Genomic DNA, 19,961 nt, shown 5'->3' with positions numbered 1-19,961 from the left:
TGTTTTGTCTGCTTACATTCTCTTCACTAACTCTAGCGATGTAATTTTCTAGATCCCTTTTATACTATATGTAAGTTAGAGCTCTATCAAAAATATGAATCAATAGTTTGGATAAAGTGAATTACAAGTCTGTTTAGATTGACTCATTTCATGTGTTTTTAAACCAATATTATAAGTAGTATATAATAATTGCCTCAGCTAAAAGATTTTAGGCCTTTAATTGAAATTTTTCGCTTTAGGCCTCCAAGTACGTTGAGCTCCCCCTGGCTAAACTATATAGAAATCACGACAGTTAAGAAATTGCAGTCTTTCATATAAAAACTGATCAATTCATGGGTAATACTATAAAATTACAAAAGTTATATTTTACTCTTTCTGACGAAGGAGATTCAACTGACCATCTTCCGCTGTTAGGGTGGGGTATGATTATAGAAAAGGGAGCAGAATTCAGCTGAAGTGATGCCATTTTGACAAAGCAAATTGTCTCCTCAGTGAAGACAGTGTGTGTTGTGTGTGGTTGGGGTGGGGTGGGGTCGGGTGGGGGGGGGGGTCTTTGTAGTATTTCAAAACTACGTGTTGACAAATTTAATTGACACAGAAATTAGTTTACATCAAAAATTGAATGCTTTGGACACATCCAATGACTGTTTTTTGACCATATTATTTTCTGTTTTGTATGACAAAAAGTAGTCTAAACTCTAAAGGGAAGCAAGTTAATGTAACCTTTAATTAATTTGTATTTTAAAGTACCATAGTATTATATAGTAATAACAAAGAAATATGAACATTGTTACATTGCCACATTGATAAAATTAAAAAAAGAAGAAAGAAGTATTATTTCGTTTGTTTCAAATTGTTCGTTTTATTTTCCTTTTAAGTACATTTGAAAAAAAATACTTCCTTTTTTTGACAATCTTTTTTATTTCAACTTTCAACACGACATGTTTAAGATCACAAGATTGAAAAATCTTCTTTACTTTCTCAAACTTCATATCAAATCAAAACCAAATAAATAAATTGAAACGGAGAAAGTAATAGAATAGATTAAAGAAATACTCCCTCTATCCCAATTTATGTGGCACTTTTCGTTTTTCGAGAGTCAAATAGTTTATGTTTGACCGGAAATTTGCGCATGAAATCTTCAATTTTTTTGAAATGATATTTATATATTTGTAAACTACGTAAAAAGTACTATAAGTCACAATAATTGATAATTCAAAATGTTTAAAAGATCTATAAAAAATTTATGGTAAAAAATAGACTTGTTTAAATTTCGAAGTCCGAAAAGTATCACATAAAATATAGGACGGAGGGAGTATCATATATGGGCCATGACCATGATCAGAAAAAAGAATACAAATATTGGATAAAAAGCAGAGAAAAAGTTGGAAAACGAATAAAATAATAGAGCGTTAAATGAACGTAAAACCTGGACTATAAATTATTGTCACATGATTATAGCTCAAAGTAGAAAACGCGTTAAGATTAGCATGTGCTCTGTCTCTAAAAATTACACTCTTATTTTCGATTATACTTATTTTTACTTATTCATTATATTAAAAATAAAATTTTAATTTTACTCGTTCATTTTAACGTTAAGAATACCAGGGCGGAGCTAGCTACAATATAGATTATCAATTCAATCGAGCATATATATATATATACTACATCAAAAAAAAAATTAGTGGTAATTGATTAGATGTGACTACTACATTTTGTAAATGTTTTTAAAGCTTATAGTGATATTAGATCTACTGACAATTAACCAATACCAATAATTTTTTTAGCATTTTTGACTGCTGCGTATATCTATTGTTATTAAAAGTTATTTTCGCTGTTGTGGTGACGTGAAACTCGACTTGTTCAAGTATTGCATGGTGTTGAAACTAGTTAAAGTCTTAGCTGTAGCCTGCATATAATTGATAACGTGTATCATGATTCATACGTCTGCGAAAAAGTTTTTTTGAAAAATATTTTCTTTAAAAAAATAATTTTAATAAAAGTGGAGAAAATAAGTTTTATAAATAATATTTTATATTTATTGTATCCTTTTCATCCATTCAACGTACATAATCTCTACTCCTAGACCGTACACCCCGTCGTCAATGGCGAAGCTAGAATTTTGTTTAAAGGGTGTCAAAATATAAAGAAATAAAATCGTATAGAAGCTAAGGAATGTCAATATGTAATATATATACATAAAAAAATATTTTTATTCTGGCTACACAACGTAATTTTTCGACGATGGGGTGTTGATCGACACCCCTTAACTACATGTGGCTCCGCCACTGCCCGCCACTTTCAAGGTCCCACTCTTCACTCCCTTTGACTCCCATTGTTAGATTTCATAAATGATAATGATTTTTTGCTTAATTACCAAACACTAAAAAATAAATAAGAAATTTTATTTTATTTTAATAAAAAATATTCTCTTTCATACTAGAAATCACCCTTGTTCTTAGTTTATTTTTGTTGTTAACTATAATTATTATTTATTATATTTAAATTTGTGATTTAATAAAATTATTATTTTTATTTGTTATTTTTTAATAATACTGTTAAATTAATACTAAACAAATAAAAATAAATCGGAGGTGTATTACTAGGAAATAAATATATGAGAAAAGAGACACATTCTTGTATCCCAAGAAAGAATTTTAATTTCAATTAAATATCTCCGGTATCCTGTCAACAATAACGCGTAAGAAAATGCTTGCCAACACTTGAATGACACATTTTATCGAATTTTTGAAAGGTTAAAAGTGTATTTTAATAAATCAAGATAGTCAATAAATTTTTTGAAATTTTGTTTCTCTTTTAACTTATATGATTTATTTTTTATAGTCCACCTAAAAAAAAGAAGAAATATTTTTATATTTAGTAATAATTTAATTTTAAAATGTCTATTTTAACCTTAATAAAACGATCTTTAACGAGTAACAATACAAATATCTACGTATAACTATTTTTGAGAAACTAAAAAAAAGTAGTAAGTACTACTTTTCTTCAAAAACTAAGATATTTAAGTACTGTTAAAAAGTTTGATCAAATACTAATTATTATTCGTTTGAATCGTAAGTATTAATCAAACACAAATTGCTTCCGCACCTTGATTTCCTAGGTGGCAAAAATCTAAAAAAATATTCCCCCTTGGACCACCCTGTTTTTATTTTATTACACTAATATATATATAAACACAAAGAGTCCTCTTCACACTTACAAAAATCCTCTGTTTCCATGGAGAAAGAAAATAATGTAAAAACAAATACTACTTCAATTGGAAATGGAAATTCGAGCTCCAACACCATGTTTGATATCGAAAAAGATTATTCGTTAAGTTTTTTATTAGAAACAATGTTTGGTGTTGATGAACATCAAGATTGTTATAATACTACAACTAGTTCCATTTTCGATTTGCTAATGTTTCCATCTCAACAGCAACGTTTTATTACTTGTTCATCACTTCCAGAATCATCATCAATATTATCTGATCATTTGATTAGTAATGTCGTCCCAGTAATACCAAATTTATCGTCGATTTCTTCATCATCAACTGAATTACCTGCTCATGAAGATCATCAACACAAGTATAAGAAACAGTAAGCAAAATATTTCTTTTTTACTTAGTTTAAGTAAACCCTATATGATAAGTTTTAATAACCATGTTAAATCATAATATTAATGTTTAAATGATCTTACACATATTGATTTATGTTTGGGGTCAAATATATAAAAAAGAATGTTTAATGAAAGGTGTGTTGTTTGATTTGAACAAAGATCTATGTTTGCTCTGATACAATATTGATACTTTAAAATATAAAGAAAGCGTATTTTCCCTTAATTATATCTTCAATAGTTTTGACAAGCTGATTGTTCGCTCTTATTATCTCAAAAAAGGTATCTTTCTTTTTTTTAATTCTTGAGAGAAAAGTGATCATACGAGAAATTAATGGTTTCTTGTTTATTTGAAGTTTTTGCAAAAAGTGATATGAGTTTTTGTTGGCTTAGGTTAAAACCTAATAAGAAGAAGCAAAAGGGCAAAAAAGAGCCAAGATTTGCATTCATGACAAAGAGTGAAGTTGATCATTTGGATGATGGTTTTAGATGGAGGAAATATGGACAAAAAGCAGTAAAAAATAGCCCCTTTCCAAGGTATATATACATCTATAAGCAAATTGCAAAATGTTTCAATATTTTTTAATTTATATACTACATTCTATATGTTTACCTATTACAACAAGTAATAATATTCTGATGGTATAAAAAATTTCTTACACCAACAACATACACGTTCTCTATAGAGAAATTTCACATTCTTTAATTTGAATTTGAATTTTTTATTTTATCGTTAATGACATGATCTTATATATAGTCACAAAAATATCATGACAGATTTAAAATTACAAATTCTACGAACACTTTCGATTGTGGATGCAGGAGCTACTATCGTTGCACAACATCATCATGTGGTGTGAAAAAGAGAGTAGAAAGATCAATTCAAGATACTTCAATAGTTGTTACAACTTATGAAGGTGTACACACACATCCATGCCCTTTAACGCCACGTGGATGGGTCGGAGTTCAGCCGGTAACCACCACCTATGGTGGCCGCGTTGGTGGTGGTGATAGTGGAGGAAGAAGTCATTATGGTGATTATTCCTCTTCCTTATTTTCAACTAATAATTCACTGCAAGAAAAAAGGTTTTGGAATTCTTCTAATTCCTCTTTGGCTAAAGATGATCATGGACTTCTTCAAGATATGGTGTCATCACGTATGAGAAGTGATCTTATAGAAGAGTAGGAAAAACGAGTACGATTTATATAGTCGATCTCAATTTATTTGAAACGTTTTTAGCTAAGTTAATAGTAGCAAGTTCTTTTATTAAATGGTGTTATTTTTTTTCATGTTGTAGAATTCTTTGTAGTAAAATAATTTTGTCTTTCATCAAATCTATCTCATTTTACTCATTTATCACTTCAACAAAAACAACCTTTAGCGGCAATACATACACATTAATAAACAGTGATAAAGCTTTTACCGGATTAGTTAATTGTCAATGGATTCAGTGTCGCTATAGGCTTTAGGGACATTTACAAAGAGTGCTAAATGCCGCTAAAAATATATTTTTAGTGGCAATTAAGCTATTGCCGTTAATTAATTGTCGCTAAAGATCATTTTTGATGTAGTGTATGAGCTCCTCTTGAATTGCATACATGTAGTTCTTCTTGTCACAACTTGAGTGTGTTGAGACTGGTAAATATATATTATTTCATTCTTAATCAAGGTTTTGGATTAATTAGTCAGGTCTCAAAACGAAAACCATATAACGAATGGAAAATAAAAGGAAAAAAAAGTATATATGTTGTCCAACATGCATGTTAGGGTTTCCTATAAAGTGAGCTAATAAAGAAATCAATTTTGACGTAAATATTGAGCAATATGGATAGATTTGTTTCCTTATCAAGTATAACAAATTTTTATCTAGCTTCCTCCTATACTAGATGAAATTCATATCTTACCATAGTTCTTTTTGTCCTTAAAAATATTCATCTTCTTGGAAAATAAACAATTCTTTATCACCATTTTCCTATATATCCTTGTCCAAATTAAAGATATGCTTGCCAAAGATGAAAAGTTAGGAAGAAATTAAATAATTTTAAAGGTAAGTTTCCACAAGTGGAAAGCTTATGAGGACTTTACTTTTCTAGTATGAATCATCTATATGTCAAGTTGTTTGGTGTATAGTACTTTTTCGAAAAATAAAAGATAGATTTTTTTTTTTTAAAAAAGCAAATAATTATAAAAACTTAGTCAAACATACTATTAGCACGCCTTTTCCACTTTTATTGAATTTAGTCTACGTTAATTAGTTAAAACTATGTGGTAAGTCCTAAGTACCTCGAAATGTGGATGGTACCCCTATTCCACCATATTTCAACCATGTAGTATAACTTTGAGATTGGGGAACTACCTACAAAACCTTCTTTTTTCTTTGTATGTCAACATATTACCTAACGCGCGATGTTACCTTTCTAAAAAAAAAAATTACCTAACGCGCGCATGACATGACTTGACTTTTCCATGGTATATTATTTCGTTGTTTTTATTACTCTCATTTTTGTATTCCCTTTTTCAAACTACTTGAAAATGCTATATTTTAAGTCGAAAGTCTATTGGAAACAATCTCTCTATCTCTACAAGATGGGGATAAGATCTGTGTATACTATAACCTTCACAAACCCTGCTTATGAAATTACATTGAATACATGTTTCAAGTAGCAAAGGATACACAAGTTTATTAAATTGCACTATATTTTTTCAAGCCCAAAGAGCTAGGATTGACATGGATGTAGATCCAAGAACAAGAACTATAAAAGATACTTTTTTCAAGAATGGTTGGCCACTCATCAATTTGTTGTGAAAGAAATCAAGAGCAATAAGATCAACTAGGGCCATGTATATTAGTATACCAGAAGATAAAGATCCCAATAAACCTTCAAGGATTAATGCATTTGGGCTTGTATCATCATATCCTGTTATTGAGAAAACTATCATCCCCAATACTATACCCATTGGTGTTGTCACTGAGAACATGAAGCTCATATATGCTGTTGTTCCAAAGCTAAATCCTGCCTGTAATAAAACAACAGTCAGACCTCTTTGTAATAACCGTCCATTGTAACATATTATATTATATATTCTTTATAACAACATGTTATACCAATTTTTACCAAACACGCAAACTCCTTATTAGCAGTTTCAAATACTTCTATTCAAACGCATAACTCCGTATTAATAAAATCAACTTTAGCACATAATTTTTTTCCCCAACACTTATGTTACTTACTACTTTTAATTAGTTGATTCAATCAAGCTCTTAGTATAATTTCATTTGCTATATATAACAAGTTTTCTTACCAATTTTTTAGCTTGCCAATCATTACCTACTTATATAAAAAGTTAGACATAATTACATAAAAAGTAGACACTCAAACTTGATCTCTACCTAATAAGTAAATACTTTAATATTGAGACTGCACATCTAGACATCTCAATTCATCATTATTGTACAATAGAGACGAGTTGAGATGTCTACTGTATGCAGTTTTTCCCTGCATTTCTGCAAGTGAACATTTATTCATATCGAAGGTATTACCTCCTGATCACAAAATAATAACTTTATCAGTTACGTTAAAATTACCTGAGCGATACAACCTCCAAGACCCATCCCTTCAAAAATCTGATGAAAAGATAGTGCAGCCACAAGAGGTCTAATCGTACACTGATTCTGCGACATCCCTAAAGTCACACCAATTATAACAGAATGAAAAATTATCCCAATTTCCAAAACTTGCGATACTAATTTCTGCTTCAATTTCACCAATTCCTCTGCTTCTCTCTGTTGCTGTTCAACGTCAATTTTCTTACTCAAAATCCCTAATTCTTCACTATTCCCAACTGCCGCATATCCTTCGGCCTCATTCTGATGACTTTCCACATGAGAAGTCGCCGTCAAATCGACTAACAACGCCGTTAATACGCCGATCAAAGTTACCAGACCGGAAAACGGAAAATCCTTCCATGGATGACGGGAAGAAACTTGACAATCGGAAAGTGCAGTGAATGCATCGGGAAGAACGTGAACAAGCGAGGTGGAGAGAATTACGCCGGCGGCGAAGCATTTGATTATTAAAATCGCTTTATCGTGAACCGTTTTGCCGTGAAATAAAAACCGGGCTAAAAAACCCGGCAACGTTATTCCGATTACACTAGTGAAGAAAATGACGAACATCGAAATGAGTTTGAGATTTGTTGCTGCTGTTCCATCTCTACATGCTAAAGCTCGCGCTGTATCCATCACACACAAAGCCATATTTGTTACTACTACTACGTATCGAAACAGGTCAGATTCAGAATTTGAAATTTACAAAGTTTTACGATAAATTTAGTTTGTTTGAATGATTTGTTCAAAGTTTGTTTTTGTGTAGTAGTACTAAAAATAGTAAATGAGATAATGAGAAATGGCTTTATTTTAGGATCGTAAAGGAAGTGGAGAGCATGAGGAAGTGTTTTGTTTTGTCAAGTTAGCATTAGGATTACTTGTGGTGCTTTTGTGGAATTTAGTGGTATTTGTGTGTGATTTCCATTGTTGGCATTTGTGACTGGATTTGCTAAAGTAAATACTTTGTTACGTAAGCAAATTTTATTTAAATATATTAAAATTTTTATGACTTATTTATACTAACGTAGATTGTCATTTGAGGACACTCTAATTTTGTTAAAATTAGTTTAATATTTGTTTATTCGATCATGTATATTATCGATTGAGTTTTAATTGTGATTGGATTTGAAATTAGGAGAAAAAGAATTACACGTAGTCGTCATGTAGGATAATAAGGGTGGAAATAGAGAGATCAATAATTCAAGGATAAATATGTGTCTAAAATTTTATGACAAAAATTTTTGTTGAAAAAGTATGACAAGTGGTAACATAACATTTTTTTTTTTGAGATTACATAGACAAATATAACCCTTTTATATATATATATATATATATATAACATGTTTTAAGTAATTAACTTATCTACACAATTATCATAAGAGAATACACACAATTCTTTTTAAAATTGAACTATACATATACATATATATATATATATATTAAAAATAAAAATAAATTGACAAAGCAGTATTGCTGGACAAAACTATATCTATCTCACATTGAGGCTTAGAGTCATATTCAGAGTTTGAATGTCACGTGAGTCATTGTGCAAATTTACTATTTATAGTTAGGAGCGTTTTCGGATCGGTTTGAGTTGATTATTGGTCAAAATAAAAATTAAATCGCCTTAATTGATTTTTAAATTATTAAAATCATACCAAACCAAATATCATATACATTCATCAATTTTGATTCGGATCGACAGTTTGATTATTAATCATTAACGAAAATAAAATAAATGATTCATTGAAAAGAAAAAAGAAGACAATAGTTCATTCATAAAGAAAAGTAGTTAGAATATCTAGCATTACAGAACTTCATCACTAAATTTACCATGAATAAAATTTCAAAATCCACCCGTTTGAACTAGACAAGAAAGAGACACTGAGATTTTCAGTCCTATCAAGAACTGCACAAACGCCAATATACATGCAACCAACAATATAAATATCTCCTAATAGGCTCTTTTTCTTTTAAAAATAAATATGATAGCAATTGATGAAAATATATATAAGATATTTAAAATTATTGATAACAAATATTATATTATATATATAATGGCAAAAATATATACAAAATTTATCGATTTGATTCGATTATGATTTGATTTTTAGATATAGATATTTTCTTCCGAACCGTGAACACCCCTGCTAGTATTAGCGATGAAGATTACGTGTGTCGGCTATAATTCATTAAAGGATTTAAAAATTCAGGCACCCATTTAATGAAACTTGTACTATTTGAGATCTAATATATTTTAGTACTATTCAACAAAGACTCCTCCAAGTATTTTAAAGTTCTTTCATGCCCCCTTCACTTTAATTCCATCTGCTTCTTGTCTTCTTTTTCTCTTTCTCTATTCAAGGTACTCTCTTTTTTCCCTATTTCTTTTTTTTTCTAATTCACTTCATCTGAATTTTAGCACTAATTTTCTGTTTTTTTTTTCGTTAATTGAAGAGGATTTAGAATGCCTTGATTTGATAAATAAGTTGTTTTTGTTCATTCTTTAGCTGTTGGGGTTTTCTGTTTCATCATGATTTGATTATATTGAGCTACTTTTGTTGGGAATCTTAGTAGTTTAGTTGGTTGACTATATGAACTTTCATGCTTGTTGGTGAGTGTTTGATTCCCAGTTTTTGTAATCTCCTTCCCTATTTTCCCTGCCCCCAAATTTTAAAAAATACAAAAGGAACTACTACTTTTGTTGGTTTTATTGAGATGGTAGGATTCATTTGTGTCTAAAGTTTAAATCTTTACCTTTTTCTTTTCCAATTCAGTACTGTTTTTTTTTTAAACCTACAGTAGTGAATCTATAGTTGTTAATTATACTGAATTCTGAAGTACTAGTACCATAGTCGGAATCAAGATTTGAACTTTATGGGTTCTAAAGAGTAGTGACATCAGGTGTTAGTAGTAACTGGATTTCGAACTTAACTTTTGTACGTATTTTAGTGAATTTCTTAATATAGATATGGAGTTTGAGCACTCAAGGTTGTGACTTAGTGGTCAATGAGGTGGGTTGAGAACCATGAGGTTAGGTCCAAATTGCAGCGGAGAAAAAAAATCAGTGTTTAAACTAAAGCTACTACATGGACTTCTTGCTATGCCCCTGATTAGTACCTAGACTGAGTGGATTACACTTCAACAAAAAAGAAAGAGTGTTAGAGAATTGATACACTTGACCCAATTCAGCAGTAGAAGCTCATAGGATATTTTTCAAATCGTAAATTTGTTGCATTTGTTACTAACCTTTGGAATTTAACACCGTTTGCAAAAAAATTGTTATTTTTTCCCACTTCAGATGGTATTTTGAAGCAGATAGCGGATATTAGCTGGCTGCATCTCTTGATTTATGAGTTTGGTTTAGTTTAAGTGTAACGAGATTGAGATTTGTTGAGTGTAGTTTTTATGGATCATATGTTATCTAGAGGGAGTGATTTTGAGGTTGATCTTGAGAGCTGTAGGAGTACGAGTGGAGAAGCCGGAAATAATAATTCTACTTTGGATGCTAAAGCAGGGAATGTACTTTTCACTAGTGTCTGTAACGGAGATGGTGAAGAACTTTCTAAAACTGAAAATGGATTGAATATGTATAGCCATACACAGGATGGGGATGAGCTTACTCGGGGGAGTGTTAGAGTGTGTATAGATGAGGCAAGTTTAGTAGAGAAGAAAAAAAGCAAAGAAAAACGTAAATCCACGAGTGCTAAGAAGCCTCCCAAACCTCCTAGACCTCCCAGAGGATTGTCTTTGGATGCTGCTGACCAGAAATTGATTAAAGAGATTGCGGAACTCGCAACAATTAAACGTGCACGGATTGAGCGAATGAAGGCTTTGAAGAAACTGAAAGCAGCAAAAGCGGCACCGCCTTCAGCAGCATTGAATGGCAGTTCCCTTGCCTTGCTCTTTACTATTTTTTTCTTTTTTGTGCTATTGTTTCAAGGTAAAAATCTCGATTTGTTAGTTTGGGTTTCCTATGTCCTATTATAGAGTGGAAATATATCAATGCACAAGTTTTAATGCAATTTCACACCAAAAGATTGCCTCCTCGTTATTCGTTGAGACAGACTTTACTTTCCTAAAACACATGCTAAAGTAATTGATTTACACACTCCCTCGTTCTTCAGCATGTCAAGTCATGTTAATTGCATTTCATACCTGCAGTCAGTTTTTTCTTTTATGTTTCACGCTTTTAAGTGACTACATATTGGTGTAACTTAAGTAGATAACGCTAATAATGGCTTTGTAACTTGCCACCACATAAGCAAAATCATAATGGAGCTGTTGGTTATCTCCTTAATTCTGTATATATGTCAACGTTGTTCTTGTTTCGGAACTTCTATTTCTTTCTCTTGATATAGATACCAGTTCAGCAGTTCCTATTATGTGAGCATCTTCATGACAGTAGAAAGATGCAAAAATATCAGTGAGCATGAAATATATGTTCATTGATTCAACCTTCTGTTCTCTTTCTTTCTCTTGATATTAATACTTGTTCCTATTAAGTGTTGCTTGCAAACCACATTTTTTGCAATTGATTCAACCTTTTGTTCTCTTTCTTCTCCTTATCGTTCCTTCCCTCTTTTCTTCATACTGTTGAACCAAGAGTTTCTGATGATTTGGTGTTGACAATATTGTATGCAGGGATATCTTATAGAAGTTCAACTATGAACTTTTATGATTCAGTCCAACTGGGCAGGGTAAGGGAGAATAGGTTCATTATTGTACAGGAAGACTCTAATTTATCCACCAGTGCTGCCATCGTCGCAAGGTCTGACTCTTCTGAGTAAGTACTACCCTAAAATTCTATAATCATCTGAAAATGCTACTTTACATTCTGTACTTATGGATGATTCTAGTTGGCTAAGTTTTCATTTGCTTCTTATTCTGTAGTTCAGTGGAGCAGGCTTCTGGTTTAACTCATGGAGTAGTCCGAAAATTATCACAAGCTGAAATTCAGTGACATGGTCGAGCTATGCAAATATGAATACGATTTCCACTATGTTTATGGTACATGCTGTGCCTGCCTGAAGAAGTTCTATGTAAGTGACTCGGCACGACTGCCTAATTTGTATACCCTGTACAGTGATTGATACTGGTTGATTGAGATGAATAACCACTGGCATAGCAGTCTTAAGGATGAGTCGGAATTGCCAATTGCTGGCTAGTCTCAAATTGGAAAATAGCTTTCTAAGCCTAATTTCCATGTGTGTTCTGAGTAGATAAATGTTATGATATTTGGACTAGTTAAATTGTGCATAGTATACTCACAACAAGAACCCTGTAATTTCAGATCAACCATTTTAACATGTTTACTAACCGTTCCTTGTTTGACTTGCTTGCTTGCGTTAACTATGTATTGATTGCCTAGAGGGACTGAGGATTCAAGATTTTAGTATCTTTCAGAAATACTGCCCCGGGGCTTAGTTCAAGTGGCAAAGGTTGAGAGACTTGTGACTTAGGTCAGAGGTTTGAGAAGCCTTGCACCATACGAACAAAGCCTGGCATTTAAGTGAAGAATGGTAGAGGGAGAAAGTCCATTATCCCCGAGTACAGAAGGCTGTGGTAGGTCCTAAGGGTTGATCTCAGACAAATTTAACCTTGTAGTATTCAGGATGGCTCAGGTTTGCCCCTCTGTTACGTTACACTTTTGGTCTTCTTACGCCTTTGTCGTCAACAAATCATCTCATATTTGCCCTTATCACTAACGGAGCTCCAGCACTATATGTGTCCATATTCTTCGAGAGAGAAGGCTCACATTTACCTCACTTTTGACTATGGTTTAAAACTACCCTCGGATGCGAGCTCCATTAGAGGTTAAGGCAAACATGAGAGTCATTCCTAATGGCTAGTATTAGATCAAAAGTCAAATGGAGATCTCCGGCAGAAACTTTTTGGGGATAATTTATATGCTTCGGACTCGTTTGGTACAAGGGATAAGCGATAACTAATTCTTGGATTAATTTTAGGATGAGTTTGTCCCATGTTTGGTTGGGATAAAATCGCGGGATAACTTGTTCCCAAACCAAACGAGTCATTCAAGTATTATATTTGACCCTTGCAATACCTAATTTAGCTTACTCTAATCCCCAACAAAAAAAAAATGAAGTACAGATAGAAAGGCAGAAAAGGAGGCATGAGCTATTAAATGATGGAAGATTGAATCATTCCTTCCTTCTAATTCCGGCTATTCGGCCGGCGTTGATTTATTCATGAGATGGAGAGATAAGACCTTCAATTTGCAAAATAATACTTCTAAAATACAAAAAAACAAAGAAGTGAAAACAAAAATTACATCATAATAAATTTCTAATAATTGCTCTGCCCAGAAAGCTCATGTACTGCATTGTTCAAACAAGTAAGAGGTGAAATACTACTCTTGAAATTTTCCTCACAATTCTGAGAATCTCCAAAACATCCAACCATGCCATCTTCAGCAAATTTTGGGTTCCCTTTAGTTAAAGCTTCAATAGCTAAAGGCAAGCACATTTTTTTAATGGAACTCTCCATTCTTCAGGAGGATTCGAATTAAGGAGCATCGAAATGATCTCTACTCCTTGATTCGCCTTCGCTTTGATGGCGTCCACCATGATCAGTGCCAGCGTCGTGATGTCACCGCTGGCGCTGCGTTCGTCGTGGAGCAGAGTTTTTAGGCAGAGGTTGTAGTTTGGTGTGTTCTTGCATATAGTCTTGTTTTCTGTGTTGAGGTCAATAGCATAACTAGATATTTCACAACAATCTTCATTTTGGAATTCAAAAAGAAGCTGAAATCTGAGAGTATATGTAGATCATACCTCTACCCCTTCTCAGATAGAAAGGTTGTTTCCGAAAGATCTTGGCTCAGAAAAGCAAAAACACCAACTGACACTACTTAATTTTTAGTTCGTGTCTAAAGGGATGATGCATTTATATAACATAAACGTCATGGAACGTTCAAGATCACAAGTTCAATATCAATACTTTTGATGACGGTGTAAAGGCTTACGTATACTATAGGTGGGTAGGTGTTATCTCTTTGTTTTCAGCTATACCTTGGACACATTCAGTGCTGTTGCTGGTGTCATGTGGGAGTGCAAGGGAGATGCATAATACTTTGAGTGGTGTATGGTTATCGGGATGAGATAGACGAGGATATTCTATGAGTTAGACATATTTTATGGGTATCTCATTATGAAGAAAAAAAATGGGGATAAATTGACATCAAAACACAAAAAATATACCCAACATCACTTCTACCCACTTTATTATTAGACATTCAATAGGCAGGAAGCAACATTTTTACATTTTTCTGATTAACTACAGCCATCCAAACTCAAAGATATGATTTGGCTATCCGACCCTCCGCTCCATTCGGGTAAAATCCACCCGGTTTACTCTCCTGCCCGCTCCCGTACACGATCCGGAGTATTTCCTCCGGCGTTCTGTCATAGGAAAGCGAGTACTTGCCCCCTGCAAGTAGTCACGGTCGATGAATGGTCAGTTGAACATTCTTTATTAATATAAAACTATATTGATTTTTTTAACAAAATTTCTGACTTCGTTACTACCTGCAAGTATGTTGCCCCTTATGCTCCCTTCAGCACCTATTTTTGGTTTCACTCTAAGTCCTTCATCTTTAATTCCTTGGCGTCCCAACTTGTTCCTCAGCTCCGATATTCGGTTCGTGAACTCTGTTACCGTTATCCCATAAGGTTCCACATTCTCTCTCCCTCGCTCGTACAACAAAGCTCTTAGAACTGCGTCTTGACCTGATTCTACTCCTAGTAGTCCTGCTACTAGCTGTCATCGAAATATTTACACAATCAGATCATTCATCTTGAAAAAACATTATAAATAATCTAGTCAAAACAATATTTTTACTCTTTTGGCAATAGGACTGTGGAGTTTAGGATTGGCTCCAACATATCCAGTAAGTCCAACATAAGGGATGACATAAGAGGCAAGGAGATAGTTGATGTCATTAGCATAAGGATCAAAAGATGGTTGTAATGGATGTCCAAATGCATCATTCATCACTGTTGCAAATGATTCTCTGCTTAGATTTAGAAGTGGCCTTGGAAATCCTCTTACTGTTTCCTTGATTGCCCTGCATAAATTGTTCGTTTCCATATGACATGTTAAAGATCAGAAGATGAAAGGTTTTTCGTTACATTTCACCTATCTTTTAGTTTATGACTAACAGATTCAAACGTCTTCTTTCTTAAACTTAGTGACAAGTCAAAATCAGACAAATAAATTAAAACGAGGAAAAGTAAGATGGAAATGCACCTGAGATGACCAACTTCTTGAAATCCAAATTGAGCAATGACATCTCTTATAAGAGGGCTAAGTTTAGCAATCCTAACACCAATAGGCTTTGGTCCACCATCAGCAAGTTGAGGTGCAAACTTATCTAAGCCATACCCCAAAGAACCCCACAAGAAAAATTCAGCTTCCATATACTCTAAATTTAATGGAAATTCTAATAAATCCACATCTGATTTAGTCACATTATTCTTATCATTTATAAAATACTCATCACAGCTTGAACTCAATAGGTGCAAAATCAGTAGTAAGAAAGAAACAAGTATCATTTTTGAAGCTAAATGTGAAAGAAAGAAAGAAGAAAGGACCTATTTATTTATCAATTTTATTACTTAATGATGAAATTTTATTTTGTTGTATGTGTAATAAAATTGAAGTTTCTAAAAGTATAGGTGGGAAAGTGGCAGTTGAGAAAGTTTTGGATCAAAAGTTAATTTATAATTTGGTATTTTCTATGCTATTTTTGTATTTTTGTTTTGTTTACGTAATTACAAATGTAAGCCATGCCGACTTCTAGCGGGTAAGCGGTACCGCTATAATTTCTTGGGGCGTAGCTACTAGCTAGTATAAACTTTTATTTTTGGATTCATGCCTTTTTTTTTCACTCCGTGTCGGGTGTTTGGATTGGAGCTTCGACTAAATTCAGATGACACATTACAAAACCTATTTTTAGGGGGTGGTACTACCAACATAGAATTTGAACTAAATCCATTGAGTTTGATCGGATTCATACTCGACACTTTCCTTTTGCCGCGGTCACAATGTTTTACAAAAAGAAGCAGGAAAAGAAGAAGAAGGGTAACTCATGGAAATTCTCCTAGTTTAAAAGTTAATTGAGTAGATGTATGTTAGTTTGCAATATTATGTATCATTTCAGTTTGATGCGTCCAAATACATATATTTTGGGATACATGGAGTTAGAATTAAGTGTAATTTGTTTTAGATATACTGTATTCAAATAGATTCGCATGTATCTGGGGTACATAGACGAATCTCGCTCGCCTCCCTACCATCTCGCTTGCCACTCACTTATGTACCTGGTATCCCAGATACATACATACATATACATGTGTATTACATGTGATTTACACGTATATGACGAATGTCGCTTGCCTCCATCCTATTCTCGCTCGTCTCTTTCCCTATTTCAATGTATCTGATTGCAAAAAAACATGTATCTAGGTGTATAAAACATATATCGAGGCGTATCACACTAGAAATTTGTTATGAAATTATTAATTAATGATTTAAAATATAATTATTTCAAACTATATAGAGAATTAATAAATATGGTAAAAATATTTGTGTAATTAGATAGTTTAAAATATGTATCTGGCTATTAATTGCTTTAATAAAGCTATACAATGTGAAAATCTCAATCCCTTTAGATAATAAATTAAACAAGTAATATTTGAATTATTTTTTCAAATTATATGTGGTCAGATATGAAATTATAATACAAATTTAGCATAGTATATGGATAAAATTAGAGTTACGTTATAAGTTACACATTCACATGAAGATAATAACTTTTACTTAAACATTGTATAACTAGAATAACAAAAAAGAAAAAAAATTAACAACAACAATAATACGAGATTTATCGATGCCAAGTATGATAAATTTCTACCCAACTTCTAGAGCTGAAAAAGACTACATAACAATATAGTCACCATATTCTAGTGGCTGAAAACGACTACATAACAATCTAAGTCACACTATTATTCAATAGTAGCAACAACCACAAGAATAAAATATTTGTCATTCTCACTTTTATTTTTAATAGTATAAATTATAGGAATCACATATTATAAGTACTAAATAACATCCTATCCCTTCTAGTTTTCTATTTACCAAAAATCCCTTAAAAATGATGTTTGCGGGATACATAGCATTGTGCACGGGATACATCAACGCTACTACATAACAATATAGTCACCATATTCTAGTGGCTGAAAACGACTACATAACAATCTAAGTCACACTATTATTCAATAGTAGCAACAACCACAAGAATAAAATATTTGTCATTCTCACTTTTATTTTTAATAGTATAAATTATAGGAATCACATATTATAAGTACTAAATAACATCCTATCCCTTCTAGTTTTCTATTTACCAAAAATCCCTTAAAAATGATGTTTGCGGGATACATAGCATTGTGCACGGGATACATAGCGTTTGATACATTCCACATAGCGGGATACATTGCGTTGTGCACAGGATACATGCGGGATACATAGGTAAATAAGGGATTTTTGAAAATTTTGAAATAAGTAGGGATAAATGGATATTAAGGTAAGTAAATGAGTGTAGTTAAGTAATTTATTTGTGTAAATAGATAGTTTCTCCTAAATAGCCCAAGACCAACTTGAATTGGGTTGGGCTAGCCCAAAATCACAAATTTCTTAGGATTAGCTTGACTTTGTATTATCCCCAATCTTCATTATATTATCCACAGATACATACGAATTTAAATGCTTGATTAAACTATGTATTTGTATTTAAAATCCGGAGTTTGATAATAAGTTCAGAACCCATAAACTTCAGATTTTATATTCGCATTTGATATTGGATTGATATGCTAATACTATCCCCTATTCTACCTATCTTATTAAGGTATTATTTCCAGAATTTGAAGTTCAAATTTATTTAAACTCGTCCATTTGACACCCCTACGACCCAACTTATTTGCTCAGCTGGAATTCATGCTTGCAAACTAACAAAAAAAAAACAATAAACGCCAGCTGCAAGAAGTAGAAAATACCAGAAGACTCTTTCTATTATTCATACCTGTTAAAGTGTGTGACCATCTCATCTAAAAGCTTAAGCTGTTAAAGAGAGCACACTTTAATATTTAACTATATTCTCAAGCAACACACCCCCTCATGTGCGGGCCTGATTTTTTTTCATGGGCCAAGCACGTGGAAATTCTTTTTTAATTTTTGGGTGGTGATGAGATTTGATCTCAGGACATCTGTCTACTCTGATACCATGTAAAGATATGATACTTGGGACCTAACTCAACCCCAAAAGCTAGCTCATGAGGGGAGGTTTTGTCCAAATCCATATAAGGAGACCAAATTCTCATTCCTCTACCGATGTGGGACATCTTAACAATACTAATTTCTACAATTAGAATAAAAGGAATGAGTGTATCAGCTTGGCAAATGCCCATTATGTATAAATAGGCGGGTTGAATTAAATTTTAGTGATATAAAAATGAGTAATAATTCAATTCGTCTATAGTTGCACCTTAGAACAATTAGGGAAATATTTTTAGTATGCAATTATTGGCTATTATATGGAGAATATATTGAATTTATTAGTAGTTTAGTACTCTTTTCTACTTATAGTTAGACATTTTTTTAACAACCAACTACTATCTCAATATTTTATTGTAACGATTAAGTTATTCTTCGAATCAATTAACAATAGGAAATATCTAGTCAAATGACGTTATTCTCTAAAATTAAATAAAATTAGATTGAGTCAATCTAATTGATCGATAGAAGTCGCACACACCAATTGGCAATCGTCTCGACCCTTTTATGTTAATTCTTCCAAATATTTATGTTCATTTGTGAATGTTTTAAATTGAAGTACAAAACTTATACATGGTCCATTTCATTTTATACGTCTTAGTTTAACTGTACATATAGTTTAAGAAAAGTAAGAACAATTTTAAATTTTAATTATCGTCTCAATATAGAAAAATTTAAGAATATCACATGGGATATTGGAGTTTTAAAAAAAAGGAAGAAATATATCTGCTATAACATATTAAAATGTTCTTAGATTAACAATATTGTATATAACTTAAATTGATTTTTATATTAAAAAAAGTTATAAATCATTTCAAAGTAGAATGAAAGCATCATATCTTTGGATTAATGAATTTCAAATATCAAATACATGAAACAAATTAAATAAAAAGAATAGAAAAATATAAAAGATCACTCGCAAAAAGCCAACATAGTTATTATTCTTTTTTCAAAAAATGGTCAACCAAACTTGAAAGTTAAAAGTCAACGTTCTTTTTAAATTAAATGCATTTGATTCTTGTGCTTCTCTAGCTAGTGTATCAAGTAAATCGATTATATTGAGCTAAATTTGAATAGATTAAAATGTAGAGTTAATAATCTAAATAGGATATTAAATTCAATGACAACCCTGCCAATGAGTACGTAGTGAATCTTGAATTTCACTCGCCTCATGAACAAATCATTAAGATTAAAGTTAAAATTTAATAAATTTAAAGTTTTACTCATGAAACACATGACGATAATAAATATTACTAATTAAATTGAAATGAGCTAAGTCGAGATGGACTGAACAATGGACCATAGTCAACACACAACCCTTGTCCCATACAATGCCACTCATTTTCCCTTCTCATAGATTCCCCTCTTCTCTTCTTATATATATATATA

The 19,961-nt window shown here is 32.1% G+C and overlaps 4 protein-coding genes across 9 annotated transcripts; 2 read left to right on the top strand and 2 right to left on the bottom strand.

Annotated features, from left to right (window-relative positions):
* Positions 1-3,236: 3,236 nt before the first annotated feature.
* LOC102588384 (probable WRKY transcription factor 48) lies at positions 3,237-4,990 on the top strand. Of its 2 annotated transcripts, none has more exons than XM_015312491.1 (3): positions 3,237-3,599; positions 4,009-4,152; positions 4,393-4,990. In XM_015312491.1, exons 1-3 carry the CDS (start codon positions 3,238-3,240, stop codon positions 4,799-4,801), a joined length of 915 nt encoding a protein of 304 aa, XP_015167977.1. In that variant the 5' UTR covers position 3,237; the 3' UTR covers positions 4,802-4,990. The 2 variants fall into 2 exon arrangements, with proteins under 2 accessions (XP_015167977.1, XP_006355755.1); XM_006355693.2 differs by having other exon boundaries at positions 4,438-4,959.
* Positions 4,991-6,213: 1,223 nt separating this feature from the next.
* LOC102579660 (zinc transporter 6, chloroplastic) lies at positions 6,214-8,176 on the bottom strand. The gene is made up of 2 exons (XM_006355670.2): positions 7,203-8,176; positions 6,214-6,634 (listed from the first exon to the last, which is right to left on the bottom strand). Exons 1-2 carry the CDS (start codon positions 7,872-7,874, stop codon positions 6,320-6,322), a joined length of 987 nt encoding a protein of 328 aa, XP_006355732.1. The 5' UTR covers positions 7,875-8,176; the 3' UTR covers positions 6,214-6,319.
* A 1,298-nt stretch (positions 8,177-9,474) lies between these two features.
* Positions 9,475-12,557, top strand: LOC102578457 (uncharacterized). 5 transcript variants are annotated; one of them, XM_015312487.1, is made up of 4 exons: positions 9,475-9,588; positions 10,525-11,166; positions 11,868-12,009; positions 12,117-12,557. In XM_015312487.1, exons 2-4 carry the CDS (start codon positions 10,632-10,634, stop codon positions 12,184-12,186), a joined length of 747 nt encoding a protein of 248 aa, XP_015167973.1. In that variant the 5' UTR covers positions 9,475-9,588; positions 10,525-10,631; the 3' UTR covers positions 12,187-12,557. The 5 variants fall into 5 exon arrangements, with proteins under 5 accessions (XP_015167973.1, XP_015167976.1, XP_015167975.1 ...); XM_015312490.1 differs by lacking the exon at positions 9,475-9,588 and having other exon boundaries at positions 9,599-11,166; positions 11,868-11,994; positions 12,122-12,557; XM_015312489.1 differs by lacking the exon at positions 9,475-9,588 and having other exon boundaries at positions 9,599-11,166; positions 11,868-11,994.
* Positions 12,558-14,369: 1,812 nt separating this feature from the next.
* Positions 14,370-15,796, bottom strand: LOC102588057 (desiccation-related protein PCC13-62). The gene is made up of 4 exons (XM_015312498.1): positions 15,492-15,796; positions 15,084-15,309; positions 14,771-15,002; positions 14,370-14,672 (listed from the first exon to the last, which is right to left on the bottom strand). The coding sequence occupies exons 1-4, from the start codon at positions 15,794-15,796 to the stop codon at positions 14,536-14,538; spliced, it is 900 nt and encodes a 299-aa protein (XP_015167984.1). The 3' UTR covers positions 14,370-14,535.
* Between the last annotated feature and the right edge of the window lie 4,165 nt (positions 15,797-19,961).

This window comes from Solanum tuberosum, unplaced genomic scaffold, assembly GCF_000226075.1.
Source record: "Solanum tuberosum cultivar DM 1-3 516 R44 unplaced genomic scaffold, SolTub_3.0 scf00202, whole genome shotgun sequence".
Lineage (NCBI taxonomy): Eukaryota > Viridiplantae > Streptophyta > Magnoliopsida > Solanales > Solanaceae > Solanum > Solanum tuberosum.
Note: the sequence above shows the minus strand (reverse complement) of the source record. Positions and strands in the feature narration are given on the sequence as shown.